General features: G+C 49.4%; 9 protein-coding genes across 9 annotated transcripts; 3 read left to right on the top strand and 6 right to left on the bottom strand.

Moving 5' to 3' along the window:
* Positions 1-8: 8 nt before the first annotated feature.
* Positions 9-2,000, bottom strand: BGW36DRAFT_423170 (putative peptidyl-prolyl cis-trans isomerase; the record flags this gene model as incomplete). The annotated part of the gene is made up of 3 exons (XM_046219799.1): positions 9-1,444; positions 1,492-1,869; positions 1,928-2,000. The coding sequence occupies 3 exons, from the start codon at positions 1,998-2,000 to the stop codon at positions 9-11; spliced, it is 1,887 nt and encodes a 628-aa protein (XP_046076634.1).
* Positions 2,001-2,196: 196 nt separating this feature from the next.
* BGW36DRAFT_369629 (putative t-complex protein 1 beta subunit) lies at positions 2,197-4,383 on the top strand. Its single transcript, XM_046215161.1, has 8 exons — positions 2,197-2,395; positions 2,453-2,531; positions 2,593-3,117; positions 3,167-3,264; positions 3,317-3,402; positions 3,451-3,603; positions 3,658-3,852; positions 3,903-4,383. Exons 1-8 carry the CDS (start codon positions 2,238-2,240, stop codon positions 4,193-4,195), a joined length of 1,587 nt encoding a protein of 528 aa, XP_046076633.1. The 5' UTR covers positions 2,197-2,237; the 3' UTR covers positions 4,196-4,383.
* Positions 4,384-4,386: 3 nt separating this feature from the next.
* On the bottom strand, positions 4,387-5,915 carry BGW36DRAFT_89188 (uncharacterized protein). Its single transcript, XM_046222676.1, has 3 exons — positions 5,577-5,915; positions 5,364-5,519; positions 4,387-5,298 (listed from the first exon to the last, which is right to left on the bottom strand). Exons 1-3 carry the CDS (start codon positions 5,773-5,775, stop codon positions 4,490-4,492), a joined length of 1,164 nt encoding a protein of 387 aa, XP_046076632.1. The 5' UTR covers positions 5,776-5,915; the 3' UTR covers positions 4,387-4,489.
* A 661-nt stretch (positions 5,916-6,576) lies between these two features.
* On the bottom strand, positions 6,577-8,310 carry BGW36DRAFT_355028 (putative fatty acid desaturase; the record flags this gene model as incomplete). Its single annotated transcript, XM_046213597.1, has 2 exons — positions 6,577-8,038; positions 8,102-8,310. 2 exons carry the CDS (start codon positions 8,308-8,310, stop codon positions 6,577-6,579), a joined length of 1,671 nt encoding a protein of 556 aa, XP_046076631.1.
* A 639-nt stretch (positions 8,311-8,949) lies between these two features.
* Positions 8,950-11,198, top strand: BGW36DRAFT_355027 (putative phosphoglucomutase; the record flags this gene model as incomplete). The annotated part of the gene is made up of 9 exons (XM_046213596.1): positions 8,950-8,961; positions 9,013-9,045; positions 9,101-9,179; positions 9,229-9,551; positions 9,597-9,625; positions 9,685-9,904; positions 9,962-10,257; positions 10,304-10,986; positions 11,041-11,198. The coding sequence occupies 9 exons, from the start codon at positions 8,950-8,952 to the stop codon at positions 11,196-11,198; spliced, it is 1,833 nt and encodes a 610-aa protein (XP_046076630.1).
* A 251-nt stretch (positions 11,199-11,449) lies between these two features.
* BGW36DRAFT_423165 (dihydrolipoamide dehydrogenase) lies at positions 11,450-13,475 on the bottom strand (the record flags this gene model as incomplete). The annotated part of the gene is made up of 10 exons (XM_046219798.1): positions 11,450-11,561; positions 11,612-11,712; positions 11,766-11,824; positions 11,876-12,067; positions 12,117-12,372; positions 12,429-12,548; positions 12,598-12,661; positions 12,709-12,900; positions 12,969-13,195; positions 13,269-13,475. The coding sequence occupies 10 exons, from the start codon at positions 13,473-13,475 to the stop codon at positions 11,450-11,452; spliced, it is 1,530 nt and encodes a 509-aa protein (XP_046076629.1).
* A 516-nt stretch (positions 13,476-13,991) lies between these two features.
* BGW36DRAFT_355025 (putative MFS monosaccharide transporter) lies at positions 13,992-15,984 on the bottom strand (the record flags this gene model as incomplete). The annotated part of the gene is made up of 7 exons (XM_046213595.1): positions 13,992-14,294; positions 14,379-14,705; positions 14,754-14,870; positions 14,895-15,282; positions 15,335-15,417; positions 15,464-15,534; positions 15,588-15,984. The coding sequence occupies 7 exons, from the start codon at positions 15,982-15,984 to the stop codon at positions 13,992-13,994; spliced, it is 1,686 nt and encodes a 561-aa protein (XP_046076628.1).
* Positions 15,985-17,347: 1,363 nt separating this feature from the next.
* Positions 17,348-19,596, top strand: BGW36DRAFT_287878 (putative copper amine oxidase; the record flags this gene model as incomplete). The annotated part of the gene is made up of 5 exons (XM_046210535.1): positions 17,348-17,676; positions 17,740-18,316; positions 18,367-18,492; positions 18,547-19,391; positions 19,458-19,596. 5 exons carry the CDS (start codon positions 17,348-17,350, stop codon positions 19,594-19,596), a joined length of 2,016 nt encoding a protein of 671 aa, XP_046076627.1.
* Positions 19,597-19,725: 129 nt separating this feature from the next.
* BGW36DRAFT_286770 (pectin lyase fold/virulence factor) lies at positions 19,726-21,027 on the bottom strand (the record flags this gene model as incomplete). Its single annotated transcript, XM_046210447.1, has 1 exon — positions 19,726-21,027. One exon carries the CDS (start codon positions 21,025-21,027, stop codon positions 19,726-19,728), a length of 1,302 nt encoding a protein of 433 aa, XP_046076626.1.
* Positions 21,028-21,168: the final 141 nt, after the last annotated feature.

The raw sequence follows: 21,168 nt of genomic DNA, 5'->3' as shown, positions 1-21,168 counted from the left end.
TGCACAGCTCATGGTACGCTAATACTAACAATCTTCACGTCCTCCTCCGGCCGCTCCTTCTTCACCTTGACATTCTCAATACGATGCACAACATCCAATCCCTGCACCGCCCTGCCAAATATTGTATGTTTCCCATCCAACCACGGCGTCTTCTCCGTCGTAATAAAGAACTGCGAGCCATTACTGTTTGGTCCTGCATTCGCCATGCTCAGCGTGTACGGTTTATCGTGTTTGATATTCGGCGAGATTTCGTCTTGGAATTCTCCACCCCAGATACTCTCACCGCCCGTCCCGTCGCCGAGCGGATCGCCGCCTTGGATCATGAATTTGCGGATGACGCGGTGGAAGATGGTGTTGTTGTAGTACCCCTGGCGGGCGTGGGTAACAAAATTCTCGACTGCGAGAGGCGCGAGTTGAGGGAAGAGACGGAGATGAATGTCGCCCATTGTCGTGTGCAAGATGGCAGAGGTCCCCGATTGAATTTGTTTCTGTTTCGACTCTTGAGCTGAGATGTCGCTGTCACGCGGCTTTTCATTTTGGATGTCACGCATTGATTTCGAGACTTCGGTCTCGTTAGTGAACATATAGAAGCGCACTTTGCCGAACCCGGTCGAGACGAGTATCGGGTCGCGCTCTTCGGCTTCTTGGAGGAGAGGGTTGGCACTTGCTGCCATGCTGACGGTCACGACGCCCTTTTTCTGCGGCTGGCCTTGATACATAGTCAAATCTAAGGCGCGGAAGGGCTCGTCTTTGCCAAATACGCGGACGACGCGGTTGGTGAAGGTGTTGATACACTTGATGCCGTGCAGAGAGCCATAGAGAATGAAATGGCCAGACTCGTCGAATGCGACTTTCACTTTTGGCTTGGTTGCGGGATTCTCAAGCTCGCGCTCTACGGCCATTCGCCGCCCGAATTCGACTTCCTCCAGTCTTTCCAGGGCCGTGCCGGCTTGCTGCATATCAGTGATTGTATTCAGCGACTCATCATATGTTCTATACAATTTTCCAGACTGAAAGTCGAAGATCCGCACTTGGCGGTCTGGGAATGAAAATGTCGCAAACTGGTGACCTGACGGAGAAATAGTGATAGATGAAGGGACAGATTTATTTTTTCGAAATTCGAATAGACTTGTTGATGATTTCAGTTCAAATACGTTATCTGGCTTGGAAAAGTCGTCGGATGGCTGCCAGTATTCAATCATCCCGGCTTCGTCGGCAGATACGACACAGTCGAATGCGTTGTTGAATGCGATCGCCACGACAGGCTTTCTATGAATTGATGATAGTTTATGTAAGGGCGCTGTGTTTTCTCCACGGCCGTCGAATATTGATATCGTAGAGCTAGCCTCGTCGGTGACGGCTAAGAGAGGGAGAGACGCGCCTCGTCGATGGACCCAGCAGACGCAGCGCGGGGAGAATTCCAAGTTGATCATGGCAAGCAAATCTAAACAATATCAGTATTGAGACACCTGTAAAAAGAACCAAACATACCAAACGTAATCACATCGAAAATCTTGATCGTCTTATCGGTCCCTACTGTCGCAAAGCTCCTCCCATCCGCACTGACAGACGTACTCGTAATCTCGCCAGCGTGCGCGCGAAACTCCTTCACGAATTCCACCCCAACAGCCATCTTTTTCCAGAACTTGACGACGCCATCAATCGAGCTTGTGATCAGGAAGTCTGTGGAAGGCGTGAAGTCCACATACGCCAGTTGTTCCCTGTGCATGAGAGACTTGGAGTAGCGCGGCGACATGGGGAGCGCATTCACGTAGACCTTCTCGAAGGCAAGCTTTCGGCGTTTTTTCTTCGGCGCAGCTGCAGCCGGCAGTGCGGGACCAAAGTCATCGTCGGATGATGAGCCTGCGCCTGTATTTCGAAGCTGTTAGATGTGTAGAAAGAAGCGCAGAGTGGGATGAAGACTCACCATTTTCGTCGTCGACCACGTCTGACAACGGCCGTTTGCTGGGTGACGCAGCAGCTTCCTCTGGCGCAGCCATTGATTGACTGTGAAGCTCGAGTTAATGTCGAGGTCGACTATCGAGGGAATAATAACCAAATACCTTGTGTAGATGCGGCCGAGTGAAGAACAAGCGCGGAGGCTCTTTCCCTCGAAATAACTAGCGGAGACAACGCACGGGCCAGGCGAGGTGCTCTCCCAACTTTTTGCCGAAAATAAGAGTGTTACGACTCCCCGCCATTGATTCCACCATACTACACACTCCCCAGCACACACCATGGCCTCGAATAATCCGACCCAGATTTTTGCCGATGATGTCGTCGAGGAGAAGGGCGAGAACGCCCGTCTTTCTGCCTTTGTCGGTGCTATTGCTGTCGGAGACCTGGTCAAGTCGACATTAGGGCCTAAGGGCATGGACAAGATATTGCAGTCTGCGTATGTGCTGATGGTGCTGCTGGTGGAGGGATTTTAGCTGACGAATACTTCTGGTAGATCTACTGGTGAAATCCTGGTCACAAATGACGGCGCTACGATTCTCAAGTCGATTGCGCTCGACAATGCGGCCGCCAAGGTACGACACGCTCTTGTATGAAGCATCGGGTGGGCAGGGCTAATAATGAAATGATATTCAGGTCCTAGTCAACATTTCCAAGGTGCAAGACGACGAAGTCGGTGATGGAACAACGTCTGTCGCGGTTCTGGCAGCCGAATTGCTCAGGCAAGCGGAGATCCTCGTCGACAAGAAGATACACCCACAAACCATCATCGACGGATACCGGATAGCCAGCAAGGCTGCTCTGGAAGCGCTCGAGAAGTCGGCCGTGGACCGCAGCGGAGACCCCATTGCCTTCCGCAAGGACTTGCATGCTATTGCCCGCACAACTCTCAGCTCCAAGGTTCTCGCCCAGGACCGCGAGCACTTCGCAACGCTCGCCTGCGATGCTGTGCTCAGAATGAAGGGATCTACTGATCTGAGCCATATCCAGATTATCAAGAAGGCTGGTGGGAAGCTCTCAGACTCGTATCTTGATGAAGGGTTTATTCTCGATAAGAAGTTTGGCGTCAATCAACCGAAGCGATTGGAGAATGCCAAGATTTTGGTTGCGAACACGGCGATGGACACAGACAAGATCAAGATTTTTGGCGCACGCGTCAAGGTAGGGTTTATAGATTACTTCTGAGTTATATATTCTAACATTCATATAGGTTGATAGCACTGGTAAACTGGCTGAATTGGAAAAGGCCGAGCGGGAAAAGATGCGCGCTAAGGTTGAGAAGATCAAATCACACGGCATTAACTGCTTGTATGTTGAGCCAGACGTAAACACCTATTAGATAGGAGCTAACACTATTTAGTGTCAACCGACAGCTTATCTATAACTGGCCCGAGCAGCTTTTCAGTGAAGCTGGAATTGCCAGCATCGAGCATGCAGACTTCGACGGTATGTATCCATTCCGCTTAACACTGTAGGAAATACTGACTGTAGTAGGTGTTGAACGACTAGCCCTTGTCACAGGCGCTGAGATTGCGTCGACATTCGACAATCCCGACCAGGTCCAACTGGGTTACGCTGAGGTCATTGAAGAAGTCATAATCGGAGAAGATACACTGCTACGTTTCTCTGGAGTTACCAAGGGCGAAGGTTTGTCTCAACCTCCATGTTTTACTATACATGATAGACACTAAGAAAATGCAGCCTGCACTATCGTTTTACGCGGATCCACGGAACAGCTTCTTGACGAGGCTGAGCGGTCTCTCCACGACGCCCTCGCCGTTCTTTCACAGACCGTCAAAGAGCCCAAGGTCACCCTTGGTGGTGGATGTGCTGAAATGATAATGAGTTTGGCGGTGGAGCATGCTGCACAAAACACAACTGGAAAGAAACAGTTGGGTATGTACTCTAATATTGCTATCTATAGTCCAGCTAATGACGTCTTCCAGCTGTTGATTCATTCGCCCTCGCCCTACGACAACTTCCTACCATTCTAGCAGACAATGCTGGTCTCGACAGCTCAGATCTCGTCGCCCGACTCCGACAGGCCGTCAGCAAAGGCATGTCCAGCTCCGGCCTCGATCTGTTCAACAACAAAATCGGCAACATGGCCGAACTCGGAGTCGTAGAGGCGTACAAACTGAAGAGAGCCGTTGTCAACTCAGCTTCTGAAGCCGCGGAGCTTCTGCTGCGTGTAGACAATATCATCCGTGCGGCTCCTCGGCGGCGTGAGCGTATGTAGGGGTTGTACGAGTGAACTGAAATGTTAATGGTGAACCAATAAAATGAAAAGCAGGAAGCTGGAATGGATGACTCTTTTGCATGACACATGTGCTATAAAAAATAGATATGCCGATAATACCAGGCCCTGGCCGTTCTACAAGCTACTACCATTTACATGTAGTGTAACAACAAGTCATTGAATAGCAAGTTTCATTCATTTTGTATTTACATATCATCCATTATAGCACAGCCAAAGCTGCCTCGATGAACTCGCTACATCAAATGCCAAATTCCAGACCAATGCGTTATCATGTCACTGCAACTCATACCTCGGATGCGGCGTGCTCCCCGGCATTTCCATCTGCCCAGGACTCCAGCTCTCACCATGCAGCTCTGGTTGCTGCATGTGCTCGTGGTACTGATACTGCACGTTCTGCTGCTGACTCTGCGCGTATCCACCCAACTCCTGCGCTCCTCCGCTTGGATAATGATAATATCCCTGCTGCGTAGCCTGCAACTCATTCGCCCCGTTCGATGGGGTACTAACAGGCGACACCGGCGCCGCAACAGCTGTCGATGCATTATGGCTCGATGCAGACTGCTCATTCTGTAACGGCGAGACCGACCGTTCCTGCTGTGATTGTTGCTGGACACTCGCCAGTTGCGCGGCATCCATCTCGCTCTTATTATTATACATCCCTTTCTCATCAACCTCGCCTGACGACGGCGCGATAGGCGCGTATGCCGTTGTTGCTGTCGCCGGAGTGTTAGGGCTCGGCCGTCCCCGTGTCACGCACTTGTATATCGCAAATGCCACCGCCGCGATCAAGAGTAACCCGCCCACGCCGCTGCCAACGCCAATGCCGATCTTCGCGCCTGTGCTGAGGCCGCTGCTGGTTTTTTGGTTGGAGGTAGTCAGGCCGGGGATTGAGGAGGACGAGCCCGAGCTCGAACCGGAATCTGATCCTGAGCCGGACGACGATGATGAGGTATCCGTTGCTGCGGCTGCTGCTGTGCCGTGGTAGGTGTATGTGACTGTCGCAATATAGGTGCCGGAGACTGAGACGGTGGCGGTGACTGTCGCGGGGGCTTGTGCTGCGGTGATTGTGCTGTCTGATGCGTCTGCACTCGCGATCAATAAATTTCCCTTCTCATCATAATTCTTCACACAGACACAGAGCACAAACCTGTTCCTGACGTTGCTGTCGCTGTTGGTATCGCCGTATCTATCGCACTCGCATCTGTCGCACTCACGCCATACGTGCTACTACACGCCGTCGCAGCGACACTGGTAACCGTGACGTCGTATGCTCTGCAGAACCCCTGACTCTCCGACCAAACCACTAACGCTCTGATCAGTCATCACACATCTGGTAAAACAGGGGGTAAGCTAGACGTACGCGAAACATCGTAAGAATCGCAGGCGGAGCGCACGCAACACGACGAGAGTTGATGGAACAGGGAGCTGGCGCAGAAACAGCCGTAGTCCGTCGAATCGCAGTTTGTTGTGTAGAGTGCGGCTTGTTCAACGCATGGTTGCTTGAAATAGATGTTAGCGGCCAATTGCGTGTGTTGGAGAGGGGTATACATACCGCACATTTAGGTAGGAAGCTCCAGACTGAGGACTGTGCGGTTGAGCTTGCTATCAAGGATAGCAGGTACAGTAAACGTCGTGACATGGTGTAATCAGAGTGCTTTTGCTGCTGGCATACGGCAATATCAACGAATTGATATTGATATGTACTCCGTACATGTGAGAAAAGGAAAAGGATGGAGATCAGCCTCGCTCGCGCCTCGTCAAAGTTTATAAAAAAGCTTCTCTAGTCTCAGATCTCCCCCAGTCGAGATATTCCAGCCACGGGCCCATATCGATTCAGCCTCAGGAGGCACACCACGCCGCACCGCCCCTGTACACGTGTAGTTGGACTGCTGATAGTACTACGCTAGTTGACTCGGAGATATCGATGCGTACAAGTTCGGCGTTTTTAGATCGAACCGTGACCAATAACTAGTAAAGCGTAAGTAGAGGAGAGTATATTGATGCTCCAAAATAGGAAAGGGTTGAAGATTAGGGCCAGCGGGAACAAGTGTGCATGCTAGCTCCCTGGATATGGTTAGTACAGCCGATGCGGCCAATCGACGTGCAAAGCACTAAGTCGAGCGTGGTAAATAGAGACGAGGAGGCGTTCGCGTAGAATCAGCCTCGTCCGCATTAATATTGTCTATAACTTGAAGGAGTTCTCTCGCGGTATATGACTTGTTGGGGATAGCAGCAATTGATGGTATTAACATTATATTCAAATTTTGAAGGCAGAAGAAGGATGTCCATTTTCAAGAAACTGAATTCGAAATATTAACCATATACACATCTAATTAGTACTATCTAGCCTCGATCTACAATTAGTGGGCATGCAACCCATCCGTCGCAAGCTTCTTTCGGCACGCCTCTAGCATACGCGCCTGTTTAGCGATATCGCCTAGTCTGGAGATAACCTCCTTATTCCCATCCGTGAACGTGAACATCGCATACGGAATATCGACCTCTCGACAAAACTCTATAACCAGCTCCTGAGTACGACGGAGATTGTGTCGCGGAATACGAGGGTAGAGATGATGAATCGCCTGGAATTGCAGACCCCCGTGGAAGAAGTCCAGCCATGTCGGACAGTCAACGTCCATGGTAGTACGCAGCATTTTCTGAGCAAACGACTCGTGGATACCGAGATCAGCGGTCGACATGGCGAAGTGGGAAAGGGTGATTTGCACGTGTAATGGCGACTGTGCCATATGGGAAATGATGATGAACATGATCCGGTTGCTCCAGTCTGGGATGGAGCAATAGACCAAGCAGTATCCATACCAATACCAGAAGAACGCTTGCCCGACAAATTCATAATAGGTATGCCACCAAGCTGGGCCTCTTTTCGGGGCCTTTTTCGAGAGCAGATAGGACCAGCTCAGGACGTAGAGATTGAACCGCCCAAAGAGCATGAAGATGTAGTACATATAGTGTTGGTATTTGAGGACTACCTGGGCAACAGGATCATAAGCCATGACGCGGTTATAATATGTGCTGCGGAGACTGCCGAGAAGTCGATGAGAGATGGCGAAGAAGGGCATGTGCTGGATATCAGGATCATGCTCGGGAGCATTGGTCACGATGTGATGTACGTTGTGGTTATGCTTCCACCAGCACAAGCTCAGTCCGCCGATATAGCTGGCGATTGTCATGCCGATCGTCGAGTCAACCTGAAAGTTATGGGTAATGCCCATATGGCCGGCATCGTGAACAGTGAAGACGAGTTGCTGCCACATGAAGCCCATAAAAAATGCTGATGTCCAGTACCAACCCAGTCGCAGAAATGTGTATGAAAGCGCCGCGAGCAGGCTGTACCGAATGCTCTCTTGGAAGTAGGCCCAATAATTGCAGTTGTAGAGTCCCTCGGCACGAATGCGGTCGTTCAGCTCCCGATATTTCTGTACGATAAAGTCTTGCGTGTCTGCATCGAGGGATGGGTACTTGTCGAGGTCAAATACAATCTCCTCTTTTGTGCGGGCATCGAGGAAAGAAGGGTGCGGGTTCGCATCTTTACCGCCAGACGGGGTTGGCGGCGGAGATGATGAAGCTGTTGAGACTGATGCCTGTCTTTGGCGACGTCTTGTCTCCCCGATGGGCTCGTCGAAAACGGGGGATGACTCCCGTGTACTCGGCTGGCTTGAGTGGTCTGATTCGGAAGTGTCATTCGGGTCGTAGGGACGGAAGTGACCACCTTGAATAGGCGGGAGGAAATTCACCCACCGGCCTTCGACTCGACCGATCTGGTATGCGTGCATGCGTTGGCAGGCCTCTGCAGAGTGGAGTCTATATAACGATGACAATTGTCAATAAGGGTGGGTGTTGGGGTCCCTCAGGGAGTAAGCATACGCAAGTATCTCATCGGTGGCATCTCGACCGACCATATGCTTGATCGACTCCTGCCCGCCGGGGTGGAACATCAGCCAGGCATCTGCTTTCAAGACTCGTCCTTCGAAAATGAAAACATGGCGGCCGTCGGCGATGAGGCCCTCGATCTCTCTTCGTGAGAGGATGCGTTGTTTACGGTCTGACAGACCAGGTCGGAGCGGCTTTGCCATCGTTCCAATATACCACTGAAACAAAAAGAAAAAGAAAAAGCTCTATTGCAAGATCATCGGAGCAGCGACCAGTCACGAATTGGGAGTTTATAAGTTGGATGTGTTGTAGTTGATGAAATTGAGCGGGGAGTCCGGCCACTCCGGCGTGGGACGACGTTGGGATGCTGGAGGTTGTGGTCGGGGCCGACAAATAGCGAGTAACAACAGCAGTCACTAGTGTGAATCAATGGGATGATTGATGATTGGCAGGGAGAGAGAGGAGCTGCTGATCACCGCTTGTTCGGGGCTCGGCTGTCGCCTGTACTTGTACAGGAAGTTGTAGGTTGTAAGTTAAGGCGTAACGGTGTAGTAGAGTAAAATACTACTAGTACACAGTCAAGGTCTGGCAGGAGATGCACGGTGTTGGTAAAAGAGGCGGCAGGACCAGGCCCGCACCTGCTCTTGCCGCACGCACCTGTAACACCCATCCCCGCCGCCCTAAGCGCTAAATCCTAATATTAATTAAGCTGTAAGTTATCATCCACTCCAGGCTTCCTTGTTACTTTTTGTTACACCCGAGAACTAAATACTGCGCCAGCCATTGGTATCAGCAGTGACAACCAACAATAGTACATGCATGAGTAGTGCACTACGCGTGTCATGACTTCTGAGGTACTGTGCAACTCTATATCGTTCCAGTATTATGCCCGCTGATGATCATAGACATTGACTCGCCAGTGGCTGGAGTGGGATCAGGTGTGTGCTCTGTATTTTCTGCATCTCAGGCGCCTTCCGATGCTGATGAGCTTAGGACCTAGAAACCAGAGCAGAAATCCTGCAATTGAAAGACGACGACAATGATGCAGAGCTCGAGAAAAGACTGCGGAACCGTAAGCTAAATCAAAACTATATGAATCTACTTGCTGATAACCATACCAGGAATCCAATTCGGCACCGCTGGTCTCCGTGGCAAGATGCAAGCTGGGTTCGCCTTCATGAACTCGCTCACCGTGATCCAGACATCGCAGGGCCTTGCTGAGTTTCTCCATGACCATGATGCGGACCGCGCAGCTACCAACGGCGTCGTTGTGGGAGCTGATGCGCGGCGGAACTCGGAAAAGTACGCCAGTCTCGTGGTGAACGCTCTGCTTGCCAAGGGCCACAAGGTCTGGTGGCTTGGGGGTAACGTGCAGACTCCTTTGGTTTCTTTTGCCACATTGCAGTATGGAGCTGCAGCAGGGGTGATGATTACCGCGAGCCATGTGAGTCTGTCCAAAACAATCTAAGCAGCCGCTAATGTGCAGTAGAACCCTGCCCAGGATAACGGCTACAAAGTGTAAACAAGCTTCCTTATCTTAGGTATAGTCCGTGATCTGTAATGCTAACTCCATATAGCTACCTTCAAAAAGGCGTTCAAGTAAACTCGCCTAACGACGCAAAGATATCACAGTACATAGAGCATAACTTGACTCCGTGGGAAGGTGCATGGGAACCTCTCCAGACACATATTGACGGCGCAGAGAAGAAAGGATTCGACAATTCTTCGAATCAATTCCAATATCGCTACCTGGAGAAAATTGACCGCAGCTGGAGGACCCAGATATGCAATTATGCTGTGAGTTGTTTACCTTTTAAAACCAGCAAGCTCTAGAATTCTAATACAGAATGGCAGCAATCCACCGTGACTGGAGATCTGAAACCCTCACCATTTGTCTACACCCCTCTTCATGGCACAGGAGGACTCTGCCTACCTAAAGTAGTGGAGGAAATCGGCCTTGGCTCGCATATGATCTCCGTTGACAAACAATTTAAACCAGATGGAAATTTCCCTACCGTTCCATTTCCTAACCCAGAAGAGGATGGTGCTCTAAATCTATCTATGCTTTGCGCTGATGAACATGGTCGCGATCTTATCATTGCAAACGACCCTGACGCAGATCGTTTTGCCGTGGCACAAAAGATTCCAGGGTGAGTTGTTCCCTCTAATCAGCAATATTAAGCTAACATCAACAAGCCGCAAAACCTGGTATACTTTCACAGGAAATCAAATCGGCGTCCTCCTCGCCTCTCATATCCTCGAAAATCTACCCCAACCCAGTAAGAAAAAAGGTTACTACATGCTCAACAGTACTGTGTCCAGCAGCATGCTCTCCAAAATGTGCGCCGAATACGGAGTCTCTCACCGCGAAACCCTGACAGGGTTCAAGTGGATGGGCAACATCACCAACAACCTACAAGGGGAAGGCTACGAAGTACCCTTCGCCTTTGAAGAAGCGCTTGGATACATGTTTCCTGATGTCTGTTTCGACAAGGACGGAATCACCGCCGCCGCTGTGTTTCTGTTAGCAGCCGCACAATGGCGCAAACAACGCGACGTCACGCCTTGGGACAGACTGCGTGAATTATACCAACTGTATGGGCATCATGAAACACTCAACAACTATCTCCGCTCGCCGGACCCGAAAACCACGGCAGAGTTATTTGAAAATATCCGTGCAGGGAAATGGGCTAAGGGGGAGCGGTTTGGAAGGTTCAGGATTTCCCGTTGGAGAGATATGACGCTAGGCTATGACTCTGATACCCCAGATCATAAGCCCGAGTTACCGGTCGACAAGAGCAGTCATATGCTGACACTTTGGCTGAATGAGGACATCAAATTTACGCTGAGAGGGTCGGGGACGGAGCCGAAGGTCAAGTGTAAGATCCCCCTTTCCGCCACGTTTGCCGGAAATATAAGCTGATGTGGTGTAGTCTACATCGAGTCATGGAACCATGACCAGAGCAAAGCTATAGAAACGGTCTGCGATGTTTTGAAGGCTATACTGTCGGAATGGATCAAACCATTTGCGCCAACAATGACATACGCAAAGACCATGTCCACCTCGTCGTCAGAAATGCTCGAGTTATGAATTACGAAAGTCTGGCCATAATTCCGTCCCAATAACGAAAAGAGGAAGAAAAAATCTTACGATAATATACCAATAACAAATAAAATGTTGATTATAGAATTCTACATGAAGGATGTATAACAAGGGGAATTTTTCCTCGCCGGTGCAGCTAGCAACAAGTAATACATGACATGGCGACTACCACTGACTCGGAAACAGAAAATAGTAGCATCACGTCGACAGGGATCAATCAACGCGAGATAATCGTTGGTCTAGAAGTGGATGGGCTTGGAGTAGGTGGCCATGGCAGCCTCCTTGAAGGCTTCGGCCAGAGTTGGGTGAGCGTGGCATGTGCGAGCGACGTCTTCGCTGGAAGCGCCGTATCTAGATGCAAATTTAGTATTATTAAGGTATTATTTGGGTGAGGAACGTACTCAATGGCAAGAGTGGCTTCGGCAATCATCTCTCCGGCGCCAGGGCCGAGGATGTGGACACCCAGGATACGGTCTGTTTCAGCATCTGAGAGAAATTTAACCTGTAAAAGGCGTTAGAAGAGGTGCGCCATAGCGAGTTAATAGTCTAACTTACCAAGCCTTCGGTCTCGAGGTTGGTCTTGGCACGGCTGTTGGCAGAGAAGGGGAAGGTTCCTATAGTAGTCAGCGGACTGATAAATGGAGGCCTGTGTTAAGAAATCTCACCCTTGTTGTACTTGACGCCGGCCTTCTTTAGTTCCTCCTCATTCTGGCCAACCCAGGCAACTTCGGGGTGGGTGTACATGACGCTGGGGATGGCAGCGTAGTTGACGTGGCCGTGGCCCTTGGTGATGTACTCGATGGCAGCAACGGCTTCTTCCTCGGCCTTGTGGGCAAGCATAGGGCCGAATGTGCAATCTAGAAGTGATCAGCTAGCGATAGTGAAAGGGAGGAGATAGATACTGACCTCCAATCACACGAATGTGGGAGGACTTTGTGCGGTACTCCTGGTCAATGACCAATCGTCCCTTCTCATCAACCTCAAGGCCAACATTCTCCAACCCGAGACCGGTAGTGTACGGCCGACGGCCAATGGCAACCAAAACGGAGTCGGCATCGAGGGTCTGTTCCTTGCCACCTTTGGCAGCCTCAACATTGAGGGCAAGGGTGGAACCGCTGGCATCGCCGCTGGTGACTTTCGTGTTTGTCAGGAACTTGATGCCCTATTTTACCAATGTATTAGCACTGCCTCGAAAGAGAATGGCCTATATAAACCCACCTGCTTCGCGAGAATCTTCTGAGTAGCCTTGGCGATTTCGGCGTCCATACCAGGACCGCCGATTTGGCCAAGGAATTCCACAACAGTAACTTCCGATCCTAATCTGCTCCAGACAGAGGCCTAATCTGATTAGCGTCGTTTGTAACCCAAGGGAACAGTATTTATTTACCATCTCCAACCCGATGATACCTCCACCGATGACGACCATCTTCTTAGGAACTTCCGTAAGGGACCTGTTGCATTGTAAGATTGGTTCACAGACCCAGAGCGAACCACTTACAAAGCACCAGTGCTAGTGATGATTCTCTTTTCGTCGATTTCGAGGCCGGGGAAAGGTGTCGACTCGCTACCAGTAGCAATGATGATGTTCTTTCCGCGAAGAGTGCGCTCGCCTCCGTCAAGAAGGTTGACCTTGACCTCGTTCTCGTTGACAAAGCTTCCGGTTCCCTTGACATACTCGGCACCATTCTTCCTACACAAACAGACAATCGATATCAGTATGGTTATAATTCTCCATAGTCATTTGCTGAAAAAACGAACTTTAGAAGAAACTCAACGCCCTTTGTGAGACCCTCCACGGACGTATCCTTCGCCTTCATCATCTGCTCAAGGTTTAGCTTGACATCTCCGACTTCGATACCGCGCTTTTTTGTGTCGTGCAGGATCTGATGGTACAGGTGCGAGTTGTTCAACAGCGACTTGGAAGGGATACATCCGACGTTCAAGCAGGTACCGCCGAGCGCGCCACGTTTCTCGATGCAAGCAGTCTATGAAATTTCCCAACTGTCAGCGGACTTCCTAACTATTTTGAATTTCCCGCGGTGAATAAAAATGACGCACCTTCAAGCCCTCCTGTCCAGCCTTGATGGCGGCGACATAGCCAGCGACACCACCGCCAATGATGATGAGATCATGTTCATCAGCCTCCGAAGCGTATCCCCGTCGACCGAAAAGAGCAAGAGAAGGAGCAGGGACGACTGGAGAGGGGACGGCCACAGGTCTGGCTGTGCGGAGAAGAGTCCGCGCCGGAACCATTGAACGGAACATGGCGCAGATGGATAAATGTGCAAGAGAAAGGAAACCCCTCCGAGAGATAGTCGTAGACACGGAGGATAAATACCCAAAAAGCAAACAGGGATTGGGTGTGCAGAGAAGCAGTGTTGTTGTGGCGGGTGTTACAGAACACTTAAAGGTCAGCGATGTTCGATGTTGAAGCAAAAGCTACCCGTATTGTTGGCGTATTGTCATCCGCGTAATCAACTACATCATCCGCCAATCAGCGCTCGCCATCCTACAGCTCCGGTTACGGTACGGTTGCCCGGTGTGAAAAATACCGCATACAGTCGGCCCGATCAACGGAAGCCTCCGGCTCCACGGTGAAGGCAAAAGCGCAGCGGGATTCTACGGGGTATAACTAATCAATATATCGCTGTAGATTGGTATTTTGTACGATTTGGACGAACGATCTAAGCGAGTAGATGATCATCTGTCATAGCTTCGAGTCCCGACCTGGCCATATCCATATTCACCGCTTCATACTGTCGCAACAACTCTACATGTCCTTTACAGAGTCAACGAAATCTCCCCTCGCGTGGGCTTGCCCGTCTCTGGATCGATAACACTATTCTTGCGACTGCCAGCAGCAACCAGATCCGGATTCTCAGCCTTCAATCTGGCAAAAGTGCTTTCTGCATCCCAGTTCCATGGCGTGTCGGCGGCGAATAGCAGGTCCATGTCTTCGAGCGTGCGCTGATTGCTTTCCGGGTACAGTGCCCAGACCATTGGGATGGTGATCACGTTGGCAATGCCGAATATGTATAGAGTCTTTTCGCCGATTTTGCCGAACATCGTTGGACAGAGGAGGGTCTGAATATTTGTTAGCGGTCATTCTAGTCCCATACATGTAGTTATATATTTCGCTGTCAGGTGGCGAGAAGGTAAGATACATACCAACCAGCCGTTGCCAATACTCCATCCAACAACACCCCATGCATTTCCACGAGCACGTACGGCTAGAGGGAAGATCTCAGCTGGGTACAGCCAGGGCACAGTCAGCCATGTCGCCCCGAAGACGAAGGTGAAAATGAACACCATGGAAGCTGCCGCGGCTCCGTATTGTGATGCCTTGACGGTGTCTCCTGCTGCGGTAGCATTGATACCGAGTCGTGAGAAGCCGCCGGCAAGGAACATGGCAATTCCTTGTGCAACTGAGCCCCAATAAAGAGTCCATCTTCGGCCAATCCGGTCCAGTGTAAAAACACAGATCAGCGTTGCAAACTAACAACTGTTAGTGGCGGTTGTAGGAAATTGAAATATTTGATGTACCATGTAAAACACGTTATTTAATCCACTGATCCACTGGCTCTTTTCGGCATTGAAACCAGCGATTGAAAAGATAGTCGGCGCATCTGAATATCTTGTTAGAATGGTAAAATCACATGGCTGATATATGCAGAACATACACACTGTCACACCAGCAATGCCGACCCATTCCTGCATGATCTGTAGCCAGATGACTAATTGAACGCGGCGCCCAAGATGCAGTTTTCCCGACTTGTATCCAAACAGCATAGCCAAATACGAGTGGTTATGAGCAATGGACTTTTCCAGTTCAGCGATATTCAGGATATCGCGAAACTCGGAATCTGCTCTGACGCGGTCCTCCTCAGAGTCGCCACGTAGACGGCCGAGGATATATCGAGCTTCGTCTTCTCGCCCCATCTTGACCAACCAACGCGGCGATTCTGGGAAGAACCAGACGGCAGCGAAGAGGACAAGGAGGAAGATGATCTGGAAGGCAATCGGGAACCGCCATCGGATCGCTGATTTACCCCCGTCAACGAAGGATAGACCACTGGTTTTATGAGTAAGTGAAATAACAGGAGAGGTGGTTTGATATAACATACAATTCCATCCAATAAGCAATAACGACACCGAAAATATTCAATGTGAATTCAATCGCAATGAATTGGCCACGCGATGTGTGTTCCTATACTAATTAGGATTTGAATGCAAAAGGACTTGGATAGACATACACTAGTCTCTGTGGCCCATACTGGGATAATGGCATTGAGGATTCCAGTTCCGATTCCATTGATGGCACGAGCTGCAAACAATGCATCAATACTCATAATCCAATCTCAAAAAACCCAGTCTTACCGCAAATCATCCAATTGTGGTTCTGAGCAGACGTCTGCAAGGAGGCTCCAAAAACCCCCCAAACAGCCCCTAGCGCGATTGTCTTGATTCTCCCAATCCGGTCTCCCACCCAGCCTCCGAACAAAGCACCGAACAGCGTGCCCAGATAATACACAGATACAATGCCTCCTTGTAGCAGAGTATTGGTGACGACCGGTGTCAATGTGCCGTCGACATACTTTGTATACCCGAACCCCATCAGGTCGATGTAGTCCTTGGCATTATTCACACCGCTCATCAGACCCTGGTCGTAACCGAACATCAGAATCGACAGGGCGGCGACACAGTTGATGGCGATGAGAAGCGCCCGCTTCTCGAATCGGTGGACGACATTCCACCGGCTAATTTTGTCGCTCATGTTGTCCGATCAGAACTTGTATACATCAACTATAATCAACGGGGAAGGCCTCCAAAAGCCGCTGATGTTAGTACCAGTGTCACTTCGGACTTCTTCCCAGCGGGCCTCCCAGGCCATTTATATATGCAGGCCATTTCCCATACCAGCCTAGACCGGGATGTGTTTTCTTTCTCAATTCTGCAAGTCATCAACCTGCGATCTCCACTTGTACAGGCGATCGGCAGCCCAAGCGACCAATTGGTATAGCGTTGTCGCTCTTCTCCATCTTTGTCTCTTTTTCTCGAATGTCGTGGAGAATCTCCGCGTCCACCCCACGCAACACGGGCACAGCAACAAGGTTACTCAATTTCTAGCCAAAATGGCAAGGCACATATCCTCACTAAGCAAATATATGGCCCATATATGCATTTTCTCGCTGATCGGCATGCAAGCGTCTGCAGATATGGTCTCTCCACCGGGGAATTTTGCGGAGGACTAAAATTTAGCCGGATTCAATTAGCAGATCCCTTCCCGGCACTTTCATGCTCTGATGGTCACGGGTTCGGAGTTGCGCCGAGACAGTGGAGTATATTACTGCTATTTACTATCTGGAAGGGTAAAAATTACCGTATAGATTCTATTTGGTGCCACACGATATTCATCTTCACGTTGCACATTGCACGGTTCTGCTGGCTGTTGGCCAGGGGCGAAGCCTACTAGTTGTGTGATACGAGCGCACGGCATCCCATTCTCACAATCCACAAGCGAGATCTAGAATGCGCGGGTGGACTTTTTGTCTATTGAGCAAGTGAAAGAAGAAGCTTGATGATGTTTGAATAGGTATGTAATTTGTACAATGCCACAGTATTCCAGTCTGTTGGCATCGTAAGACTCATTTCGGAACAGTTTCCGAGTGTGCCAAGAGTCGATTGTCAAGCTTTCATGGCTCTGATTTGGTTCTGGGCCAATTACATATGGGTTCAGACAGGATATCTATTGTCTGCATATTCTCATAGATAAGAGCTGCATTCGATAAACCTAAAACATCAGCTTGAAGTTTGGCAGACCTGCTTAGGCCTCGGAAATGGCGGAATCGGCTCCGAGGCCGCTCGGAAGGTCGGAAGCACATATATCGAGTTTTATACAAATCTCGATTGTTATCTCTGGCCTTGCTTGAGCAAAGGCTAAAATTCAATTGAGAATCCATCTCTTCAAACTGTGTCTACTTTTTAAGGGTTTGCAGGCTTACCAACACGTGGCGGGGTATATGTAACCATACATATATGCAACCTTCACGTGAGGAGCAGGGAAGAACCAACACCATTCGCACACAACCCAACAATTCTCTTTTTATCACCGACATCCAACATTCAAAATTCCAAACATGTACCATCCTCTGAAAACTCTCTCCGAACAGGAGATAAACATTGCCAAGGATGTCATTTCAGCTTCACATCCGAACGTAGTCATTTTCTTTCGGGAGATATATCTAGAAGAACCTGCTAAAGCAGAGCTTATTCCTTATCTCGAGCTCGAACATAATGGCAAACTGAGCCCAACAACCCCTCGCCTACAAAGACTGGCAACATGCCAATATGATGTTATGGGCTCTGATCGAGTTCCTGAATTTCATGAAGCAGTTGTGGATGTGGAGAAGAAGCAACGAATTAAACATATCGTTGTCGGAAAAGAGCATCACGCTACATTGACTATGTATGTCCATAACTTATCTCGGTAAAACTTTTTGGATTTTCGACTTTTACTGATTAAATTTAGGGAGGAGTTTGAAATATTTATAAATACATGTCAAGCATCTTCAAAATACAAAGAAGCTGTTGCCGAATTCAATCTCCCTGAAGGATTCGATATCGTCATTGAGCCGTGGCCATATGGCGGCCGTGACCGTACCACCGACGATAGCCGCTACATCCAAGGCTTAATCTTTGCGCAAGATACGAGATCTGGTAATCCAGACTCGAATTTCTACGGCTATCCTCTGCCCATCATCCCCGTAATGGATTACCACAAACGCGAGATTGTCCGAATTGACCGTCTTGCAACAGGTGGCAAGGGAGATGGTTTGACGCAGGAAAGCTGGCGTGGGAATATCGTCGATCATTGCTCTCAGTCTGAATATATACCAGAATTACTCCCGAATGGCACAAGGAAAGACCTCAAAGCACTGAACGTGCTGCAGCCAGATGGGCCTTCGTTCAAGGTGACAGATGAGTCGCTCATTGAGTGGCAGAAGTGGAGGTTCCGTGTTGGGTTCAATCCACGCGAGGGTGCTACTATCCATGACGTCTGTTATGATGGAAGAAGTGTCTTTTACCGGCTTAGCATTAGCGAGATGGTGAGTAACTAACCGTATTGATACTATGGTACGGATGTTGATTTTAATAGACTGTTCCTTATGCGGACGCTCGATATCCCTTCCATCGCAAGCAAGCCTTTGACTTTGGTGATGGTGGCGCTGGAAACTTCGCAAATAACTTGTCACTTGGCTGCGATTGTTTGGGTGTTATAAAGGTAAGGAGCATATCGTAATTATCAACTTCAGATAGGCTCTAACAAAATGCATAGTACTTTGACGGCGTTGCCACTGACAGTGAGGGCAAACCAAAGGTTGTCCCTAATGTGGTTTGTCTTCATGAGCAGGACAACGGCATTGGCTGGAAACACACCAATTGGCGAACGGGACGTGCCGTAGTTACTAGGTCGCGCGAATTGGTTGTGCAATTCATAATCACCTTGGCCAATTATGAATACATCTTTGCGTATAAATTCGACCAAGCGGGTGGTATCAGTGTCGAGTCACGGGCGACCGGCATTGTCAGCGTCGTCAACATCGATCCAGGCAAACAATCCGACTACGGCAACGTTGTTGGAAATGGTGTTTTGGCACAAAACCACCAACATATCTTCTGTATCCGTATTGACCCTGCTGTCGACGGTCACAAGAACACTGTCTATGTTGAAGAATCGCATGCGGTGCCCATGAACGAGACCACCAACCCGGAGGGCAATTTCTATCAAATCCGCAAAACACCAGTTGAACAATCCAGCTGGTTTGACGCTGCACCTGAACATAATAGAATTATCAAAATGGTCAATACAAATAAAACTAACCCTATCAGCGGAAACCCGGTTGGGTACAAATTCACGCCCATGGCCACGCAGTTGCTTCTCGCCGACAAGCAATCCATTCAAGCCCACCGAGCGCAGTTCGCACAGCACCATGTTTGGGTCACGAAGTACCGTGATGGTGAGCTCTACGCTGGTGGAAGATACACATTACAGAGCCAGCACGAGATTGGAGGGGTTTCAGACGCAGTGAAACGAGGCGAGGCGGTCAAGGATGATGATGTTGTCGTCTGGAGTGTCTTTGGCATCACTCATAACCCTCGGGTTGAAGATTGGCCTGTGATGTGAGTACAATATATTCCCTTTCTTTTTATTCCTAACAGAGGATATTTTCTGACTGAATATTGCAGGCCAGTGGAGTCATTCCAACTTAATATCCGACCATCAGACTTTTTCACAGAGAACCCTGCTCTTGATGTACCGTCTAACAAAAATCTGTCTTCACAACTGGTAGTAGCTTCAGATTGCTGCTCAAAACCTACTCAGTAATGATGGAAGCATGTTTTTAAGTTATATGATATTCGCATACGATCGAGCGATATCAGTTCGCTTTGATTTACACTTTATGAACAACTTAGTAACATCTCTATATATAAATTGATGAGTTTAACCTAGAAGTTATACTGGAATGTACGTTCCATTGCGACAATCAAATCCAAGCTCTGGATTCAACTCTTCCGTAGCATTGATACATATCATGGTTGGTGGCGTCGCACTCTCCGGAACAACCTGAATGTTCTCAACGACAAAATTCTTACATGACGAGTTCGTATTGCACTCAATAATAATTGCCTCTGTGTGATTCAAATTCTGAAGACCGACATCATACCAGCATGGGTCCGTGACACAAGAACCATCCCCCGGACGAAATGTATTAATTATTCCGGTGAAATTAGCCCAGGTGAAGTCTTCCATCGTGACGGAGGAATTATTCGGCCGGTCTGCGCCAGTGCCTGCCCCCTGGTCATAGTAGCTCTGCGTAACGAAGATGGGGAACGTCACATTGTAGACGCGGATATTCTTCCAGGAGATATTCTTGGCTAGACCCTGGCCACCCATCCAAGACTTGAAACGGGCGGCATAAACGGCGTTAACGACTGTGACGTCGTCGAAGGTGACGTTTGAGACGCTGGCATAGGAGGCTTGGTTCGAGCCTAGCGAGCCGATGCTCATGCCGTGACTCTGATAGCCGATTGTTGCACGCTCGAAGATGATATCACTAGACCCACTCCCCACGGCGATCGCATCATCGCCGTTATAAATCACGGTATCTGAGATACGGATATTTGTGCCTGACACATCAAATCCGTCGGTGTTGAAGGGAAATCCGCCGTCCGAATATGCATCGACAAAAGTATCTGTGACGGCGATATCCTCGCCGCTGAGAGCAACGCCCCACGCGATGGGTTTGCGTGACTTGAAGTATTTCATTGAGCCATGCGTCACGTCGAAATTGAATAGGTGAGGACGTGATGCTGTCCCAGTGCCATTCACCGGGTTGGCATCCCACCATGCCTGGCCATACGAATTGATCCAGCCTGTGGTGACATTGGGGCTACCAACATAATCAATATATGAGCCAGCGAACTTGAACCATGTCAGACTTTTAGATGAGGTGGCGTTGACAAGCGTCTGGATCGCCGTGATGTTTTGTGGGAGGTGCAGGTTTCCTTGTACTTGGATTTCGACGTTGCTCAGGTTAGTGGCGGAAATGGGAGTGAAGATGTTGTAGTCAACGCCCTCCGAGAAAATTATTGTCGAGTTCAAGGAGCAGCGTGCAAATGTCTCAGTCACTGCAGCTGAATCGTCGGCTTGGCCATGGGAGGATGCATGTTTGGAGGGGACCACGCAGCGCTTAGGTCGAGCATGTGCAAGTGACGCTTCAACAACATCGAGCTGAAGAGCTGCAAAGAAGCCCATGAGGGGAAGAACTATTTTGCTCAGAAATGCCATCGTGATTGCATTAAGCTAGGTAGATTGGTATACTACCAATTCCCTTCCGGGTCACCCTGCCGTCCCCCATTTTTATACTCCAGATAGACAATGGCCAGTGCGGGGATT

This window comes from Talaromyces proteolyticus (assembly GCF_021365285.1).
Source record: "Talaromyces proteolyticus strain PMI_201 chromosome Unknown BGW36scaffold_2, whole genome shotgun sequence".
NCBI lineage: Eukaryota > Fungi > Ascomycota > Eurotiomycetes > Eurotiales > Trichocomaceae > Talaromyces > Talaromyces proteolyticus.
This window is presented reverse-complemented; position numbering and strand designations above follow the sequence as displayed.

Bases quoted from the DNA above. Each gene is read 5' to 3' on its own strand.
- BGW36DRAFT_369629 (XM_046215161.1), top strand. From the start codon at position 2,238: ATGGCCTCGAATAATCCGACCCAGATTTTTGCCGATGATGTCGTCGAG. The intron at 3,265-3,316 runs GTATGTTGAGCC...AACACTATTTAG, and splicing joins TCACACGGCATTAACTGCTT to TGTCAACCGACAGCTTATCT. The intron at 3,853-3,902 runs GTATGTACTCTA...GACGTCTTCCAG, and splicing joins AACTGGAAAGAAACAGTTGG to CTGTTGATTCATTCGCCCTC.
- BGW36DRAFT_89188 (XM_046222676.1), bottom strand. From the start codon at position 5,775: ATGTGCGGTATGTATACCCCTCTCCAACACACGCAATTGGCCGCTAAC. The intron at 5,520-5,576 runs GTACGTCTAGCT...TCAGAGCGTTAG, and splicing joins CGATTCTTACGATGTTTCGC to TGGTTTGGTCGGAGAGTCAG. The intron at 5,299-5,363 runs GTTTGTGCTCTG...TCGCGAGTGCAG, and splicing joins GACAGCAACGTCAGGAACAG to ACGCATCAGACAGCACAATC.